The sequence below is a fragment of the Oncorhynchus mykiss genome, chromosome 7 (genome assembly GCF_057628025.1).
Source record: "Oncorhynchus mykiss isolate SJ-2025 chromosome 7, ASM5762802v1, whole genome shotgun sequence".
Taxonomy (NCBI): Eukaryota; Metazoa; Chordata; class Actinopteri; order Salmoniformes; family Salmonidae; genus Oncorhynchus; species Oncorhynchus mykiss.
Window position 1 is genome coordinate 41,828,061 of NC_143028.1, and position 15,151 is coordinate 41,843,211.

At 40.4% G+C, this 15,151-nt stretch overlaps 1 protein-coding gene across 2 annotated transcripts; it reads right to left on the reverse strand.

The window, feature by feature from the left end:
- Positions 1 to 224: 224 nt before the first annotated feature.
- On the reverse strand, positions 225 to 14,291 carry LOC110527898 (transcription factor E3). Of its 2 annotated transcripts, none has more exons than XM_021609496.3 (9): positions 13,878 to 14,291; positions 12,109 to 12,320; positions 11,726 to 11,950; positions 9,397 to 9,492; positions 6,059 to 6,170; positions 5,785 to 5,835; positions 5,573 to 5,648; positions 4,917 to 5,064; positions 225 to 2,596 (listed from the first exon to the last, which is right to left on the reverse strand). In XM_021609496.3, exons 2-9 carry the CDS (start codon positions 12,298 to 12,300, stop codon positions 2,150 to 2,152), a joined length of 1,347 nt encoding a protein of 448 aa, XP_021465171.2. In that variant the 5' UTR covers positions 12,301 to 12,320; positions 13,878 to 14,291; the 3' UTR covers positions 225 to 2,149. The 2 variants fall into 2 exon arrangements, with proteins under 2 accessions (XP_021465171.2, XP_021465172.2); XM_021609497.3 differs by lacking the exon at positions 13,878 to 14,291 and adding an exon at positions 12,668 to 12,794.
- Positions 14,292 to 15,151: the final 860 nt, after the last annotated feature.

Consider the following 15,151-nt stretch of genomic DNA (forward strand, 5'->3'; position numbering starts at 1 on the left):
TGTTAATCTGTGAAATTGTAATTATTCGCTCCTATGGCCTATTTATTGCCTACCTCCTCATGCCTTTTGCACACACGGTATATAGACTTTATTTTCTCTACTGTGCAAGGAAAGGGTGTTTGGAACAATTAAGCCCAACCATTGAGACACATTGCACTCTGAAAACCCTTTACTTTGTCCATTGTGAAATATCATGATCAACAAGACAAAGCATGGAATTGAAATTTGAAGGTTTTCTAAATTTTTATTTTGGTTAAAATAAAACATACCAGAAAACAGTAAAGAGTGAAAGATTGCTTAATATTGCTGAGTATAGAAAAAGCAAGTAATTCAATACACTTTCAAATATAATTAAAAGTGGCCAACAATATATTCCCTTTAAAGCTGTTAAAGGTTTCTGTTCCAGTAAACGCAGAACCATAAGTGAAAATCAGAACAGCAATATATATTTTTCGAAATGATTCAAAATAGAGGATCTCATATCAAACCACAGCCGCAGTTCAAGTAACACTAAACTGCATTTTTTTTAAAAACATTCAGATAATCAAACATATTGCATTGTTTTTTGAGTTCACGTGTCAAACATTTCTCTTTTTGTGTTTTTTAAAATAAAAGCCTGTTAGGAGAGTAGACTCTGCATCCATCTTCCTTGACATGGAGGAAAGGCACAAATGTTTCAACAGCATCTGGGAAGCATCAATTGACAATACATAGAAAAACAGAGTTCCAGACGTGTAAACAGACCCCTAACATATACTGCTAATGAACGTACTTTTCTTTGAAAAGCTTGTCAATACAAATGAAAGAAAGACTGAGACTGAGACCTAGAGGAGTAATACACACTAACCATGCACAGATGTCAGTCTCTTGGAAAAACATGTGGAATGTTACACATTTTCAGATTAGATGACTCAGAAAAAGGTAACTGTATGTCTAGAGCTAGAAGTCTATGTGACAAGGCCTTGGAAAATCGCTATAGAAATCTTAGTCAACATAATCATATTAGTATTATCATCACAAATTACCATATGATCATCTAAGAAATATACTGCATAGCCCAGTACGTTTCTGCAACACACACAACACGCAGTGTTTCAGAGATTAGTGCCAAACGTTAAAGCTATACTTCCATTGACTATAATATATATATATATATATATATATATATAATGCACCCGTATAAAGACTTAAATCTATGATCATTCTGTGAAAGGTGGCCTGCGTTGTCTGACTAGCTGCAGCAGCTTTTGCTTTTCTTGTATATTTATTTTGTTCATTGTAAGTTCAGTTACATACCGGCTGTATAGCCATTCAACAGACAAAAGCTTTTAAAAAATGCATAGACAACAGGAAAAGGTGCAACAAACATGTTTTGAAAGTCCACAAATATTTTAGAAATGTAAGATACAGTAAATATATATTTTTTGGTTTTTAGAGGTTATCAAATCATTTTTTTACATCACAAACTATGTGCCTTATATATTTAATAAAATATCCCTTTGGTACATTTTTGTTAGACAAACATGAGATCTGTAAAATGCATTCACTTGTGTACTTTAAGCTATAGAAATCCTGATTTTCAACTCTGTTAAAAAAATACCTAAATTCAATAAAGCACCTGTTATGTAGTTCATGCCAATTTCACTAAATAGACAAGAACCTTCCCACAAAAGTTAAAGTGCACAAAGTATATACTCTACAATGAAGCAATAATATACTGTACTTAACTAAACCACCACTCTATTTCCTCTTTAATGTCTGTGCAGGGAAATCTTGGTTGAGTTGAGGCTTGCAAGAAAAAGTTTAAAAAAGATCAAATGTCCATAACCTAATTTTACTATGTTCCATTTGAAAATGATTGCATTTATCATTGATGGTGTGCTGAAAAAAGGGGGGGGGGGGGTTCTAAATTCAGGGACCAATATTAACTTGGTAAGGGAGGAAAGGATAGCCATTTACTTTGGACTAATGCATGATTCAGATCAAAGTCATTTTTTGTGAAACCGTTGGCTGTTTGTTTTAAAGCAGAGTCCAGTGCCATATGCAGTGTTCTAGCTCTTATTTTCCAGTGCTCCTCCTCCTTTCCCCAACCCTCTCATTACCCAACTCCCTGGTCTCGCTCTACCAGTTTGACCCCAGTATGTCCCTGCTACACGTCCTCCTCCATACTGAAGCTGCTCCCACGACTGCTGGTCTTTGAGGCACCTGGTGACACGAAAAACAGTGGGTCCACCCTCTCTGGGGACAGTGTGTACCCCTCGTCCATGATGATGTCCCCCAGCCCCACGTCTAGGTACAGCCCAGCATTAGAGGGGTCATCCAGCTCAGTGAAGCTTACACTGCCCAGGTCCAGGGGGCTGCTTATGGTCACAACCACAGGGGAGTCAGAGGAAGGTGGGGAGGATGTAAGGACAGGCTGTGCCATGGCTGCTGCCCCCAGGCTGAGAAAGGTTTGGGAGCAGGCCTCTCCAGCGCTGGGCCCCAGTTTATGGTCTCCCTGCTGAAGGTGCTGCTGCTGAAGGAGGGAGGGGTCTGAACTCAGGCCATGGGACATCGGACTGGAGAGGCCATGGAGCTGAGCCTGCATCTCCAACTCCTTCACATAAGAACAACAAATAATAATCTCTAAATATATTGTATGATAACATTTCTAGATTTATTTCTTCTTATATTCATGATAACTATAGTAACTTCAGAAAGTATTCACACCCCTTTTGACTTTTTCCATATTTTGTTGTTACAAAGTTGGATTTAATTCAATTATTTTGCCAACGATCTACAAAATACTCTGTCAAAGTGGAAGAAACATTTTTACATGTGTAAAAATTAAAATATTATAAATAAAATATATAAACTCAGTGACCAGTTTATTAGGTACACCCATCTAGTACCAAGTTGGACCCTTTGCCTCCAGAACAGCCTGAATTCTTCAGGGCATGACATTCAATCAAGGGACCTGAAGTGTGCCAGAAAAACATTCCCCACACCAGTACACCACCACCACAAGCCTGTCCAGTTGACCCCAGGCAGGATGGGTCCATGGACTCATACTGTTGAGGCCAAATCCTGACTATCAGCATGACGCAACACGAACCGGGATTTGTCGGACCAGAAAATGTTTTCCACTCCTCAATTGTCCAGTGTTGGTGATCGCATGCCCACTGGAGCAGCTTGTTGTTTTTAGCTGATAGGAGTGAAACCCGGTGTGGTCGTCTGCTGCAATAGCCCATCCGTGACAACGATCAACGAGTTGTGCGTTCCAAGATGCGTTCTGCACACCACTGTTATACTGCACCGTTATTTTGTCTGTTTGTGGCACACCTGTTGGCTTGCATGATTCTTGTCATTGTTCTCCAACCTCTCACATCAACAATGTTTTCTCCCACAGGACTGCCGCTGACTGGATGTTTTTTTGTTTGTCGCACCATTCTTGGTTACCACGCTCAAAGTCGCTTAGATCACTAGTTTTGCCCATTCTAACAATCAATCGAACAGCAACTGAATGCTTGATGCCTGTCTGCCTGCTTTATATGGCAAGCCAAGGCCACTTGACTCACAGTCTGTAGGAGAGATCCATTTTTGTGTATGGTGTGGATTGAAAAAAGTGTGATTAAAATATTTTTTTAAAGAATCACCTTTGGCAGTGATTACAGATGTGAGTCTTTCTGGGTAAGTCTAAGAGCTTTGCACAACTGGATTGCGCAATATTTGCCAATTATCCTTTTTAAAATTCTTTAAGCTCTGTCAAGTTGGTTGTTGATCATTGCTGCTTAACAGCTATTTTCAAGTCATGCCATAGATTTTCAAGCCGCTTTTAGTCAAAACTGTAAATAGGCCACTCAGGAACATTCAATGTTGTCTTGGTAAGCAACTCCAGTGTAGATTTGGTGAATGTCTCCCAGTGTCTGTTGGAAAGCAGACTGAACCAGGTTTTCCTCTAGGATTTTGCCTGTGCTTAGCTTTATTCCATTTCTTCTTATTCTAACAAACTTCCTTGCCGATGACAAGCATACCCATAACACGATGCTGCCACCACCATGCTTGAAAATATGAAGAGTGGTTCTACGTGATTTATTGTGTTGGATTTGCCCCAAACATAACGCTTTATATTCAGGACATAGTTAATTTATTTTAGAGCCTTAATGCAAACAGGATGCTTGTTTTGGAATATTTTTATTCTGTACATTTTTAATCTTCTTTTCACTCTGTCAATTAGGTTAGTATTGTGGAGTAACAACGTTGTTGATCCATCCTCAGTTCTATCACAGCCATTAAACTCTGTAATGGTTTTAAAGTCACCATTGGCTTCATGGTGAAAATCCTGAGCGATTTCCTCCCTCTCCAGCAACTGAGTTAGGAAGGACATCTGTATCTTTGTAGTGACTGGGTGTAGTGATACACCATCCAAAGTGTAATTAATAACTTCACCATGCTAAAAGGGATAATCAATGTCTGCTTTTTTATTTTTACCCATCCACCAATAGGTGCCCTACTTGAGGCATTGGAAAACCTCCCTGGTCTTTGTGTTTGAAATACATTGCTCGACTGAGGGACCTTACAGATAATTGTATGTGTAGGGTACAGAGATGAGGTAGTCATTCAGAAATCATGTCAAACACTATTATTGCACAGAGTGAGTCCATGCAACTTATTATGTGACTTGTTTAGCTAATTTGTTGCCATAACAAAGGGGTTGAATAATTATTGACTCAAGACATTTCAGCTTTTCATTTTTAATTAATTAGTTAATTTTGAAAAACATAATTTCACTTTGACATTATGGGGTATTGTGTGTAGGCCAGTGACAAACAAAATCTAAATGTAATCCATTTAAAATTCAGGCTGTAACAACAAAATGTGTAAAAAGTCAAGAGGTGTGAATACTTTCTGAAGGCACTGTATGTCCAATAACTGACCTGGATGCGCAGCATCAAGCTGTGGTTAGCATGTTCCAGCTTCTTCTGACGCATCTCTACCTCCTTGGCTCTCTGCTGCTCCTTCTGCAGCTTCCTGATGTAGTCCACCGAGGCCTTCAGAATGGTGCCCTTATTCCAGCGCATCTCCCTACAGCCATGAGAAAAAGAGAGAGGGTTGTTAGAGAGGAATATCAAATCTGATACAAATTGAATATTGCTTTTCAGTGGTCTCCCGGGTGGCACAGTGGTCTAAGGCACAGTGCTAGCTGTGCCACCAGAGACTCTGGGTTCGAGCCCAGGCTCTGTCGCCGCGGGCTGCGACTGGGAGGTCCATGGGGCGACGCACAATTGGCCCAGCGTCGTCCGGGTTAGGGAGGGTTTGGCCGGTTTATCCTTGTCTCATCGCGCACTAGCGACTCCTGTGGCAGACCGGGCGCAGTGCACGCTGACCAGGTCGCCAGGTGTACAGTGTTTCCTCCGACACATTGGTGCGGCTGGCTTCCGGGTTGGATATGCATTGCATCAATCATTTTTTTATATTGCTTTTCATTCCCAAAATGTAAAATTTGATTGAGATTTATTTGTGTCAATACCACCACTGATCAAGTCATCCAAAGTAAATGTCCTGAATAAGAGAACAATAACGACAAACTCACGGATCACTTGACTTGGGTATTATGGCCCCAAGCTCCGTTATGCGGTCATTGATGTTAAACCTCCGCCTCCTCTCAACTGTCAAGAGAAACAATGGGGAAAGAGATTAAGAAATGAAACTCACTGCCACTCCAAGAGGAACAAGAGCTGTCTAGCATCATAGAGGGTAAAGAACAATACAGAAGTGAGTAAAAATAAAAAAGGTATGACTCACTGAGGTTATGGTTGTCCTTCTTCTGTCTCTCTTTCACCAGCGCTTTGGTATCTGCATATTGAACATAACATATACTTTAGAGGTGCTGCTGTGCAATCTAAAAAATCCATTCTAACAATTTACAATTTAACAAAATGGAAAGTTACATAGGACATAACATAAGAAGTTTATAATCCCCCCAAAAAACATTCTTATCTCCAGAGCTATATAAAATATGGAGGAACTGGACAGTGAGGATCATGGACCTAGTACAGGGAAAGGAACAAGGCCATACCAGGGTATTCCCTTTTAATATTGGTCAGATCCGCAGGGCAGGAGTTGCTGACAGTGAGGGTAGGTGCTGCCATTCCAGGACTATGGTATACATCCAGGAGGTTCCCAGGGAGCTGTAAGAGGCAAGGGAAACCACTGCATTAACATCAAAGCAAACAAAGTTTAACACTGACAACCTGGACAAGCTTCCAGGAGAAACTAATGAAACATAAAAATTAAACTCAATATATTTTCTATTGTCATACGTTTTCTTGTTCTACATGTATCAGAATACTCATTTAACTGTCATAACTTTCAAAACAGGCTGTGTCATAGCCGTCGGCGATCAGGCCCACCACCATTGTGTCGTCTGCAAACTTTATGATGGTGTTGGAGTCGTGCGTGGCCACACAGTCGAGTACAGGGAGTACAGGAGCAGGCTCCGAGACTGCTGAACATTTAACTCTAGTGGTCTCCCTACAGAGACCTGCATCTTAGAAACTATTTGCACTGACTACCCACACAAACACACACAAGCACACACTCAACGCTGCCGTTCTATTGTTACATTTTAGACAATTAGCAGATGCTCTTAACCATAATTGCTCCTGTAAGTTGCTCTGGGTAACTGCCTTGCACAGACAGATTTTTCCCTTAGTCAGCTTGGAAATCCAAACCAGCGACCTTTCGGTCACTGGACCAACACTCTTCACCGCTAGGCTACCTATATACTATTTATTCCACTGTGTGATCCAAGTCACTACCCACTTTATATTTGTAAATGCAGTGTAATACAGTCCATTATTACTATGCATACTATCTCTCTTATTACTTGTCATTTTTGACTTGACCCTTTGTTATTATTGTTATTGTTATCCTATATTTCCAATAACTCAAATTTGTATATCTATCCTGGTAGAAGTAGAACATTTTTAAGATAAGCTACATTGTAGTACTGTATTATATTTGACCTTCAATGATTGTACACAAGGATACTAAATTACCATACGACAGGTTGGCTGGTTTATATGGAATATAATTTCAAGCAAGTCATCGCAATTTATTATAAGCCTAATACCTTGTTGAACCTTCAATTAATGGAAAAGTTATCCAAAAGCATTAGCGCATTTGAAACAAATCTGACATGTGTTGCGGTAGGCTATAAATCCTTATAAATTTGAGAAATATTGCTAAATGTCTATTCCCCCCCCCCTTTTTTTTTGTTCACCTAAAATGGCATAGCTAAATCTAACTGCCTGTAGCGCTGGCCATGAAGCAAGGATATGCATATTCTAGGTACCATTTGAAAGGAAACACTTTGAAGTTTGTGGAAATGTGAAAGGAATGTAGGAGAATATGCACATTAGATCTGGTAAAAGATAATACAAAAAAAAAAAAAAAAAGATGTATTATTCCAGCACAGGTGCAATTTATATTTTGGCCACTAGATGGCAGCAGTGCATGTGCAAACTATTAGACTGATCCAAGGAACCATTGCATTTCTCTTTAAAATGGTGTATCAAGACTGCCCAAATGTGCCTAATTTGTTTATTAACCAGTTGAGTCTATGGGGGCGCTATTTCATTATTGGATAAAAAACGTTCCCGTTTTAAGCGCAATATTTTGTCACGAAAAGATGCTCGACTATGCATATTATTGACAGTTTTGGAAAGAAAACACTCTGAAGTTTCAGAATCTGCAAAAATATTGTCTGTGAGTGCCCCAGAACTCATTCTACAGGCGAAACCAAGATGAAACGTCAAACAGGAAATGAGCAGAATTTCTGAAGCTCTGTTTTCTAATGTCTCCTTATATGGCTGTGAATGCGACAGGAATAAGCTTAGACCTTCTGTCGTTCCCCCAAGATGTCGGCAGCATTGTGACGTATTTGTAGGCATATCATTGGAAGATTGACCATAAGAGACTACATTTTCCAAGTGTCCGCCTGGTGTCCTGCGTCGAAATTGGTGCGCAACGCCAGGTGCAAGTATTTTTCCATTTGATAGAGAGGAGAAACCAGGAAACCACGTATGATATATCATCAAAGAGATATGTGAAAAACACCTTGAGGATTGATTCTAAACAACGTTTGCCATGTTTTCAGTCGATATTATGGAGTTAATTTGGAAAAAAGTTCACGTTTTGAGGACTGAATTTTCGGGTTTTTTTGGTAGCCAAATGTGATGTACAAAACGGAGCTATTTCTAATACACAAAGAATCTTTTTGGAAAAACTGAGCATTTGCTATCTAACTGAGAGTCTCCTCATTGAAAACATCCGAAGTTCTTCAAAGGTAAATTATTTTATTTGAAGGCTTTTCTTGTTTTTTGTTGAAATGTTGCCTGCTGGATGCTAACGCTAATGCTAACGCTAAATGCTACGCTAGCTAGCTACTGTTACACAAATGATTGTTTTCCTATGGTTGAGAAGCATATTTTGAAAATCTGAGATGACAGTGTTGTTTACAAAAGGCTAAGCTTGAGAGATGGCATATTTATTTCATTTCATTTGCGATTTTCATGAATAGTTAACATTGCGTTATGGTAATGAGCTTGAGTCTGTATTCACGCTCCCGGATCCGGGATGGCTAAGTGCTAGAGGTTAATAACTTTTCATGTTCAAAACAGTGCACTCTCCTAAAACAATAGCATTGTATTATTTCACTGTAATAGCTACTGTAAATTGCACAGTGCCGTTAGATTAACAAGAAGTTAAGCTTTCTGCCAATATCAGATATGTCTATGTCCTGGGAAATGTTCTTGTTACTTACAACCAACCGCATGCTAATTGCTTTAGCCTAGCTCAACCGTTCTACAGGGGACCAACTAATCCTGAAGAAGTTTTAACAAGGCCACTCTGCCATGTGCTGCAAACAACCCGATTGATTTACCTCAATGTTCTTTCTTTTCATGCTCCTGGAGCAAAACCCAAATCCCAATTTTCTGATGCGGGAAGTAATCTCTTCAATCTCTTTCCATCTAACAACTCAATTCAACTCAACGTATTTTGAGCACCCTCTGAATTGTCCACCATTCCAACTTCACATACTGCCATGCCCTGCATGATTTGTCCTCCTCTCCCGTTTCCCCTGGTTGCTACCCCACCCAGACAACACTGGCCTGACGAGTCTTAGTTAAGTGCCAGAAGAGTATGTTTACTCCTACAGCACCACTGAATTCCAGTTTGAGAAATTCAACCAAGACAAAACAGATATAGCAAGATAATTCCAAAAATGATAGGCTAGTTGTTAATTGAATTTCACTGCATAATTGTCACTAATTTGACAGATCCACACATTTGTCCATACTTGTGTTTTCATATTAGCCCAATTGCAATTGACAAATACACATTTCCACATACTGTACTAGGCAGCTGTAGACCCAAGTCAATTAACGTCATGAAGTCATCATTGAAACTTGATTCAAGGCTGATGATGTCGTCAATTACGCCATCTATCTGGAAAGACACACAGACATAATAGAACAGCTAATAAAATATATATTTTTTAATGTGGAAAGTTAAAGGACAGCTTGAATTTAACTGTATTACATTACTTACTTGAAATGTGTAAATATATATATATATATATACACACACACACACACACACACACACAGTGGGGCAAAAAAGCATTTGGTCAGCCACCAATTGTGCAAGTTCTCCCACTTAAAAGGATGAGAGAGGCCTGTAATTTTCATCATAGGTACACTTCAACTATGACAGACAAAATGAGAAAAAAAATCCAGAAAATCACATCGTAGGATTTTTTATGAATTTATTGCAAATTATGGTGGAAAATAAGTATTTGGTCAATAACAAAAGTTTATCTCAATACTTTGTTATATACCCTTTGTTGGCAATGACAGAGGTCAAACGTTTTCTGTAAGTCTTCACAAGGTTTTCACACACTGTTGCTGGTATTTTGGCCCATTCCTCCATGCAGATCTCCTCTAGAGCAGTGATGTTTTGGGGCTGTTGCTGGGCAACACAGACTTTCAACTCCCTCCAAAGATTTTCTATGGGGTTGAGATCTGGAGACTGGCTAGGCCACTCCAGGACCTTGAAATGCTTCTTACGAAGCCACTCCTTCGTTGCCCGGGCGGTGTGTTTGGGATCATTGTCATGCTGAAAGACCAAGCCACGTTTCATCTTCAATGCCCTTGCTGATGGAAGGAGGTTTTCACTCAAAATCTCACGATACATGGCCCCATTCATTATTTTCTTTACACGGATCAGTCGTCCTGGTCCCTTTGCAGAAAAACAGCCCCAAAGCATGATGCTTCCACCCCCATGCTTCACAGTAGGTATGGTGTTCTTTGGATGTAACTCAGCATTCTTTGTCCTCCAAACACAACGAGTTTAGTTTTTACCAAAAAGTTATATTTTGGTGTCATCTGACCATATGACATTCTCCCAATCTTCTTCTGGATCATCCAAATGCTCTCTAGCAAACTTCAGACGGGCCTGGACATGTACTGGCTTAAGCAGGGGGACACGCCTGGCACTGCAGGATTTGAGTCCCTGGCGGTGTAGTGTGTTACTGATGGTAGGCTTTGTTACTTTGGTCCCAGCTCTCTGCAGGTCATTCACTAGGTGAATGTGGTTCTGGGATTTTTGCTCACCGTTCTTGTGATCATTTTGACCCCACGGGGTGAGATGGAGTTGCGTGGAGCCCCAGATCGAGGGAGATTATCAGTGGTCTTGTATGTCTTCCGTTTCCTAATAATTGCTCCCACAGTTGATTTCTTCAAACCAAGCTGCTTACCTATTGCAGATTCAGTCTTCCCAGCCAGGTGCAGGTCTACAATTTTGTTTCTGGTGTCCTTTGACAGCTCTTTGGTCTTGGCCATAGTGGAGTTTGGAGTGTGACTGTTTGAGGTTGTGGACAGGTGTCTTTTATACTGATAACAAGTTCAAACAGGTGCCATTAATACAGGTAACGAGTGGAGGACAGAGGAGCCTCTTAAAGAAGGTCTGTGAGAGCCAGAAATCTTGCTTGTTTGTAGGTGACCAAATACTTATTTTCCACCATAATTTGCAAATAAATTCATAAAAAATCCTACAATGTGATTTTCTGGATTTCTTTTTCTCATTTTGTCTGTCATAGTTGAAGTGTACCTATGATGAAAATTACAGGCCTCGCTCATCTTTTTAAGTGGGAGAACATGCACTGGCTGACTAAATACTTTTTTTGCCCCACTGTATGGAAGGTACAATGACACAAAGTAAGTAATTATCTTGCCCTAATGAAGAATGATTTCAAAAGAAAAGGCATGTGTCTATGAGAGATGCAGATATCATTAAGCTGCCAGTGTAGTATTTAACAGCAGACTGTGCAACTAAGCCAACAATGGCAACATGACAAGAGGCATTACAACACAAACAAAAAAAGTAATTACGTGATCAGTAGGTTAGGCCTTCAACACAAACTTTCATTGAAAATATGTCTGAGACAATGAGAAGCCGTTCAATTGTGAGCTTTATCCATGGACTTCGCATAGCTTTATTCCACTTAGACTAAACAAAACGTCTATAAATTGTGGGAGTTCAGATTTGTAACTAATTTGATGCCTGCCGCAAAAGGCAGTAGGTCCATACAAACAGTAGCATGATACCATCCCACTTAAGACATCAAGCCAATGTGAGTGGTGTATTGCAGTGTAATGCGGTCTTCAGTCATACCACATACCTCCTCTTTCTTGGATCCCAGATTGAGTAAAGCCATTGGGCTGTTTGGAGCACTGAGGGCTGTGGGAGTCATCTCAGGGGCAGAGCTAGACAGTGGCAAGGGAGATACACCTAGGATTTGAGGTGCCACCTTATTGCCGAGGGTGGTGGAGAGATACTCCTTCACCTGCTGCCTCTGAGACTGCTGGATGTGATACTTGGTGGGGTTCTCCAGATGGCTCTGCACCTAACAGATAAAAAAAAACATGTCAGTCAAACAGCCAACTAAGAAGGCAACTTGTAACATGCCAATTTAATATGGAGGTTATAAGCTACCATTTCATGATGTGGCATGCCATGCATGTGTAGTTCCCTGGAGAGAACCCATTTGAAGTGGAGTCTCACCTTCAACACCTCCACGGGCACCTGTGCGGGTGGCTGGCGAGCAGCCATTGGGGGCAGAGTGACATAGATGGCAGGGGTGGAGTCAGTTGCCCTGAGCTGAGCCACAGAGTTCTGCTGCTGGGCCTCCCGTCTCTCTTGTTCCTGGGCTTGTTCCCGCATCAGCTGCTGCCGAAGCAGCACACGCGACGACATGGCTCAGTTGAGTTGTATGCCTCCATTCAAACAGGAGAGGGAAGAGAGAGGTAAGAATATATACATGTACAATTTGCTCTGGCTTTTATATGGCTTGGCTGTATAGGTCTACCTCATCCTCAGATAGCAAGCTCTGGAAGTCAGACTACTGAACAAGATTATATTTCCAACACCCAGATGAACCAGCAGAATAAATTGAAATGGGATTTTGTTCAACATTCTCACTTGCTGGGCTCCTTTCATTTATCCTGCTTTGTGGTATTACTACCCCTCTGTGTAGGTAATGCAGTCATTGGTGCAGGGTCTCATATGGTTAGTTCGCTTACTCTAGTTCTTCCTGACCAATGACTTAACCTATGGGCCTTACTTCCGTCAACCTCTTTTGGCTGCAGATACATGTCCCCAGAGCCATGGTATTCAAACTTGTTCAGTGGGGACCCCCTTTTTTTTCCAGTCAGTGTTTCTGGGGACAGCATTTTTTCCACCCCAAATCTAATGACACATCAACAAATAACCTTAAATTCATTACATGTTCATCAAAGAAACCAATAAATACATTTACTCAATAACATTTTATTTTTCAAATTATCTTTCTCAAAAACGTTTGTATATTGTCCCGTTAAATAATCTGTACTCTTAATTTTGTTAAAAAATATATATATATTTTACGTCCCCTCTGAAGTTCCCCGCGACCACGACTTTGAATACCACTGCCCCAGAAGCAAAAGGTCAAAACAGCCATGCCAATAACTTAAAGAGTATGGATATACTGACAAGATACACGTCTCTCCATCCTAACAACGGGAGACGTTGTCCACACAGCTGCGCGGTGGATACATCTCATTGTAATACTTTAAAAATATATATATTCGATGAGGGTTGTTGGCGTCAACCGCCTGTATTCAAGGGCGAGAGAAGACACTATGCTACTATCCTCATGACATCAATATGCCTCGCCATCTGCGAAAAACGTTTTTTCCTCAAAGTTGCTTATATCAGCACACTCGTAACAACTTAAACATTAAATAACTTTTATTCGATCAAATAAACCTCACGTAGCAAATAAGCCATTTATTTTGTGTTGACCAAATTCGACACTCATTGACCTCCATACAAAAACAACTTCCTTGGTTGGCGACAGGAGGGAGACCGATTTTTCGACGAGTTGGGCCTCTCGCTTCCCCTCTGCTGTTTACCAACATGTTGAGTCCAGTTCAAGAATTTAACGATCTGTATTGGAAAGTTCTTGCATTGACTGAATTTAAATGGAATTCACCCAAACTGTTAATCAGATTAAAGCCTGTACATTTCAGTTTGCTTACTCCTTTTCTATTAAAGGCAGTGGATAGCTAGACCATAACGACGTTGGCTGGCTAGCTAGCTAAAGTTACACAATAATGACGACTTACGTAAAGATGTGTGGACATATTAGCTAGTTAGCTAGCTGCTAACGTTACGGAGAAAACAGCTACGCTTCCAAAGTGTTGGACAACAAACAATACAAGTTGGTCAGTGTGGCCACTATAATACAACAGTGTTACCACTTCAACACTTTTATAAACAAGACAAAAACATACCTTTACTTCAGTTCAAATAATTCAGAATGAGGCACCTGTGTGTGAGCAGCATTTGCCAACGTTAGCAGGGAGGTTTTTTTGGAGGGGGGGCAGGAAGTTGTCAAACTTGACAATTAGTTTGTCAAAATAACAACTGGAGAATTCGTGTTCCCTGTCATGTCTGCATTTAGCGTGGAATTTCGAATTCTGTCGAGCTAGATACTTTATCTAACTAATAATGTGCCAATTGCGGAAAATGCCAGCAACGAGTCGTGGTGGGGTGTCGCTTCAAAAACAATCGATTCCTCGAGTCCTCTTCCCATTTCCCGGTGTCAAGCTTCAATCGACTCCTACGATTCAGTACTTTTGCAACGACTAAACTATTTTCCGTAATCTCCTTCGAAAACACAAGCTCTCGCATCTTTCACAGCAAATAAAGAGAGATGGGAGGGGCACAGCCTGGGATGTCGGACACTAATAAAAATAGAATTGATCACATACAAGTTATTGGCAGATGTTATTGCGGGTGTAGTGACATGCTTATGCTTCTAGCTCCGACAATACCTAACAAATTACACGACATATGCCCAATACACACAAATGTAAGTAGGAATTAATTAAGACTATATACACATAAGGACAAGCTATATCAGAGCAGAACAGACTAAAATACCATAGAATAGTATAGAATACAGTATGTGCATATGAGATGAGTAATACCAGATATGTAAACGTTATTAAAGTGACTAGTGTTCCATTCCTTAAAGTGATCAGTGATTCTTAGTCTATGCCTATAGGCAGCAGCCTCTAATGTGCTAGTGATGGCTAGGTAGACGTCAGAACTGTGCATCAGTAATCAACAGATGGAAGCTATATAGCAATGCTGCATTTAGCTATTTCTTGGCCTACAATGTCTTGAGCAAGTTCACTAAAGTAAAGTAGGGGTTATCAATGAGTAGGCTGAGCTATTCGACAAACACACACTGGCGTTTTTTATAGCGAGGGATCAGAACCGTGCGCATAGGCTATATCAATTCAACTAAAGTATAATAGGTTATCAATAACTACGGTTAAGCTATTCTTCATAGTGCCAGTGAATTGTAGTTGAACATTGCCAAATGCATCAGTTTAATATAGTGTAGGATGCCACCCTTCCAACAAGTCAGTTCGTGAAATTTCTGCCCTGCTAGAACTGCTCTAGTCAACTGTAAGTGCTGTTATTGTGAAGTGGAAATGTCTAGGAGCAACAACAGCTCAGCCATGAAGCGGTAGGCCACACAATACATAATACCTGT

Excerpts from the sequence above, each read along its gene's own strand:
- LOC110527898 (XM_021609496.3), bottom strand. The coding sequence starts at position 12,300 with ATGTCGTCGCGTGTGCTGCTTCGGCAGCAGCTGATGCGGGAACAAGCC. Across the intron at positions 11,951-12,108 it reads TGCCCGTGGAGGTGTTGAAG|GTGCAGAGCCATCTGGAGAA; the intron begins GTGAGACTCCAC and ends TTTATCTGTTAG. Across the intron at positions 5,065-5,572 it reads ATACCCAAGTCAAGTGATCC|GGAGATGCGCTGGAATAAGG; the intron begins GTGAGTTTGTCG and ends TCATGGCTGTAG.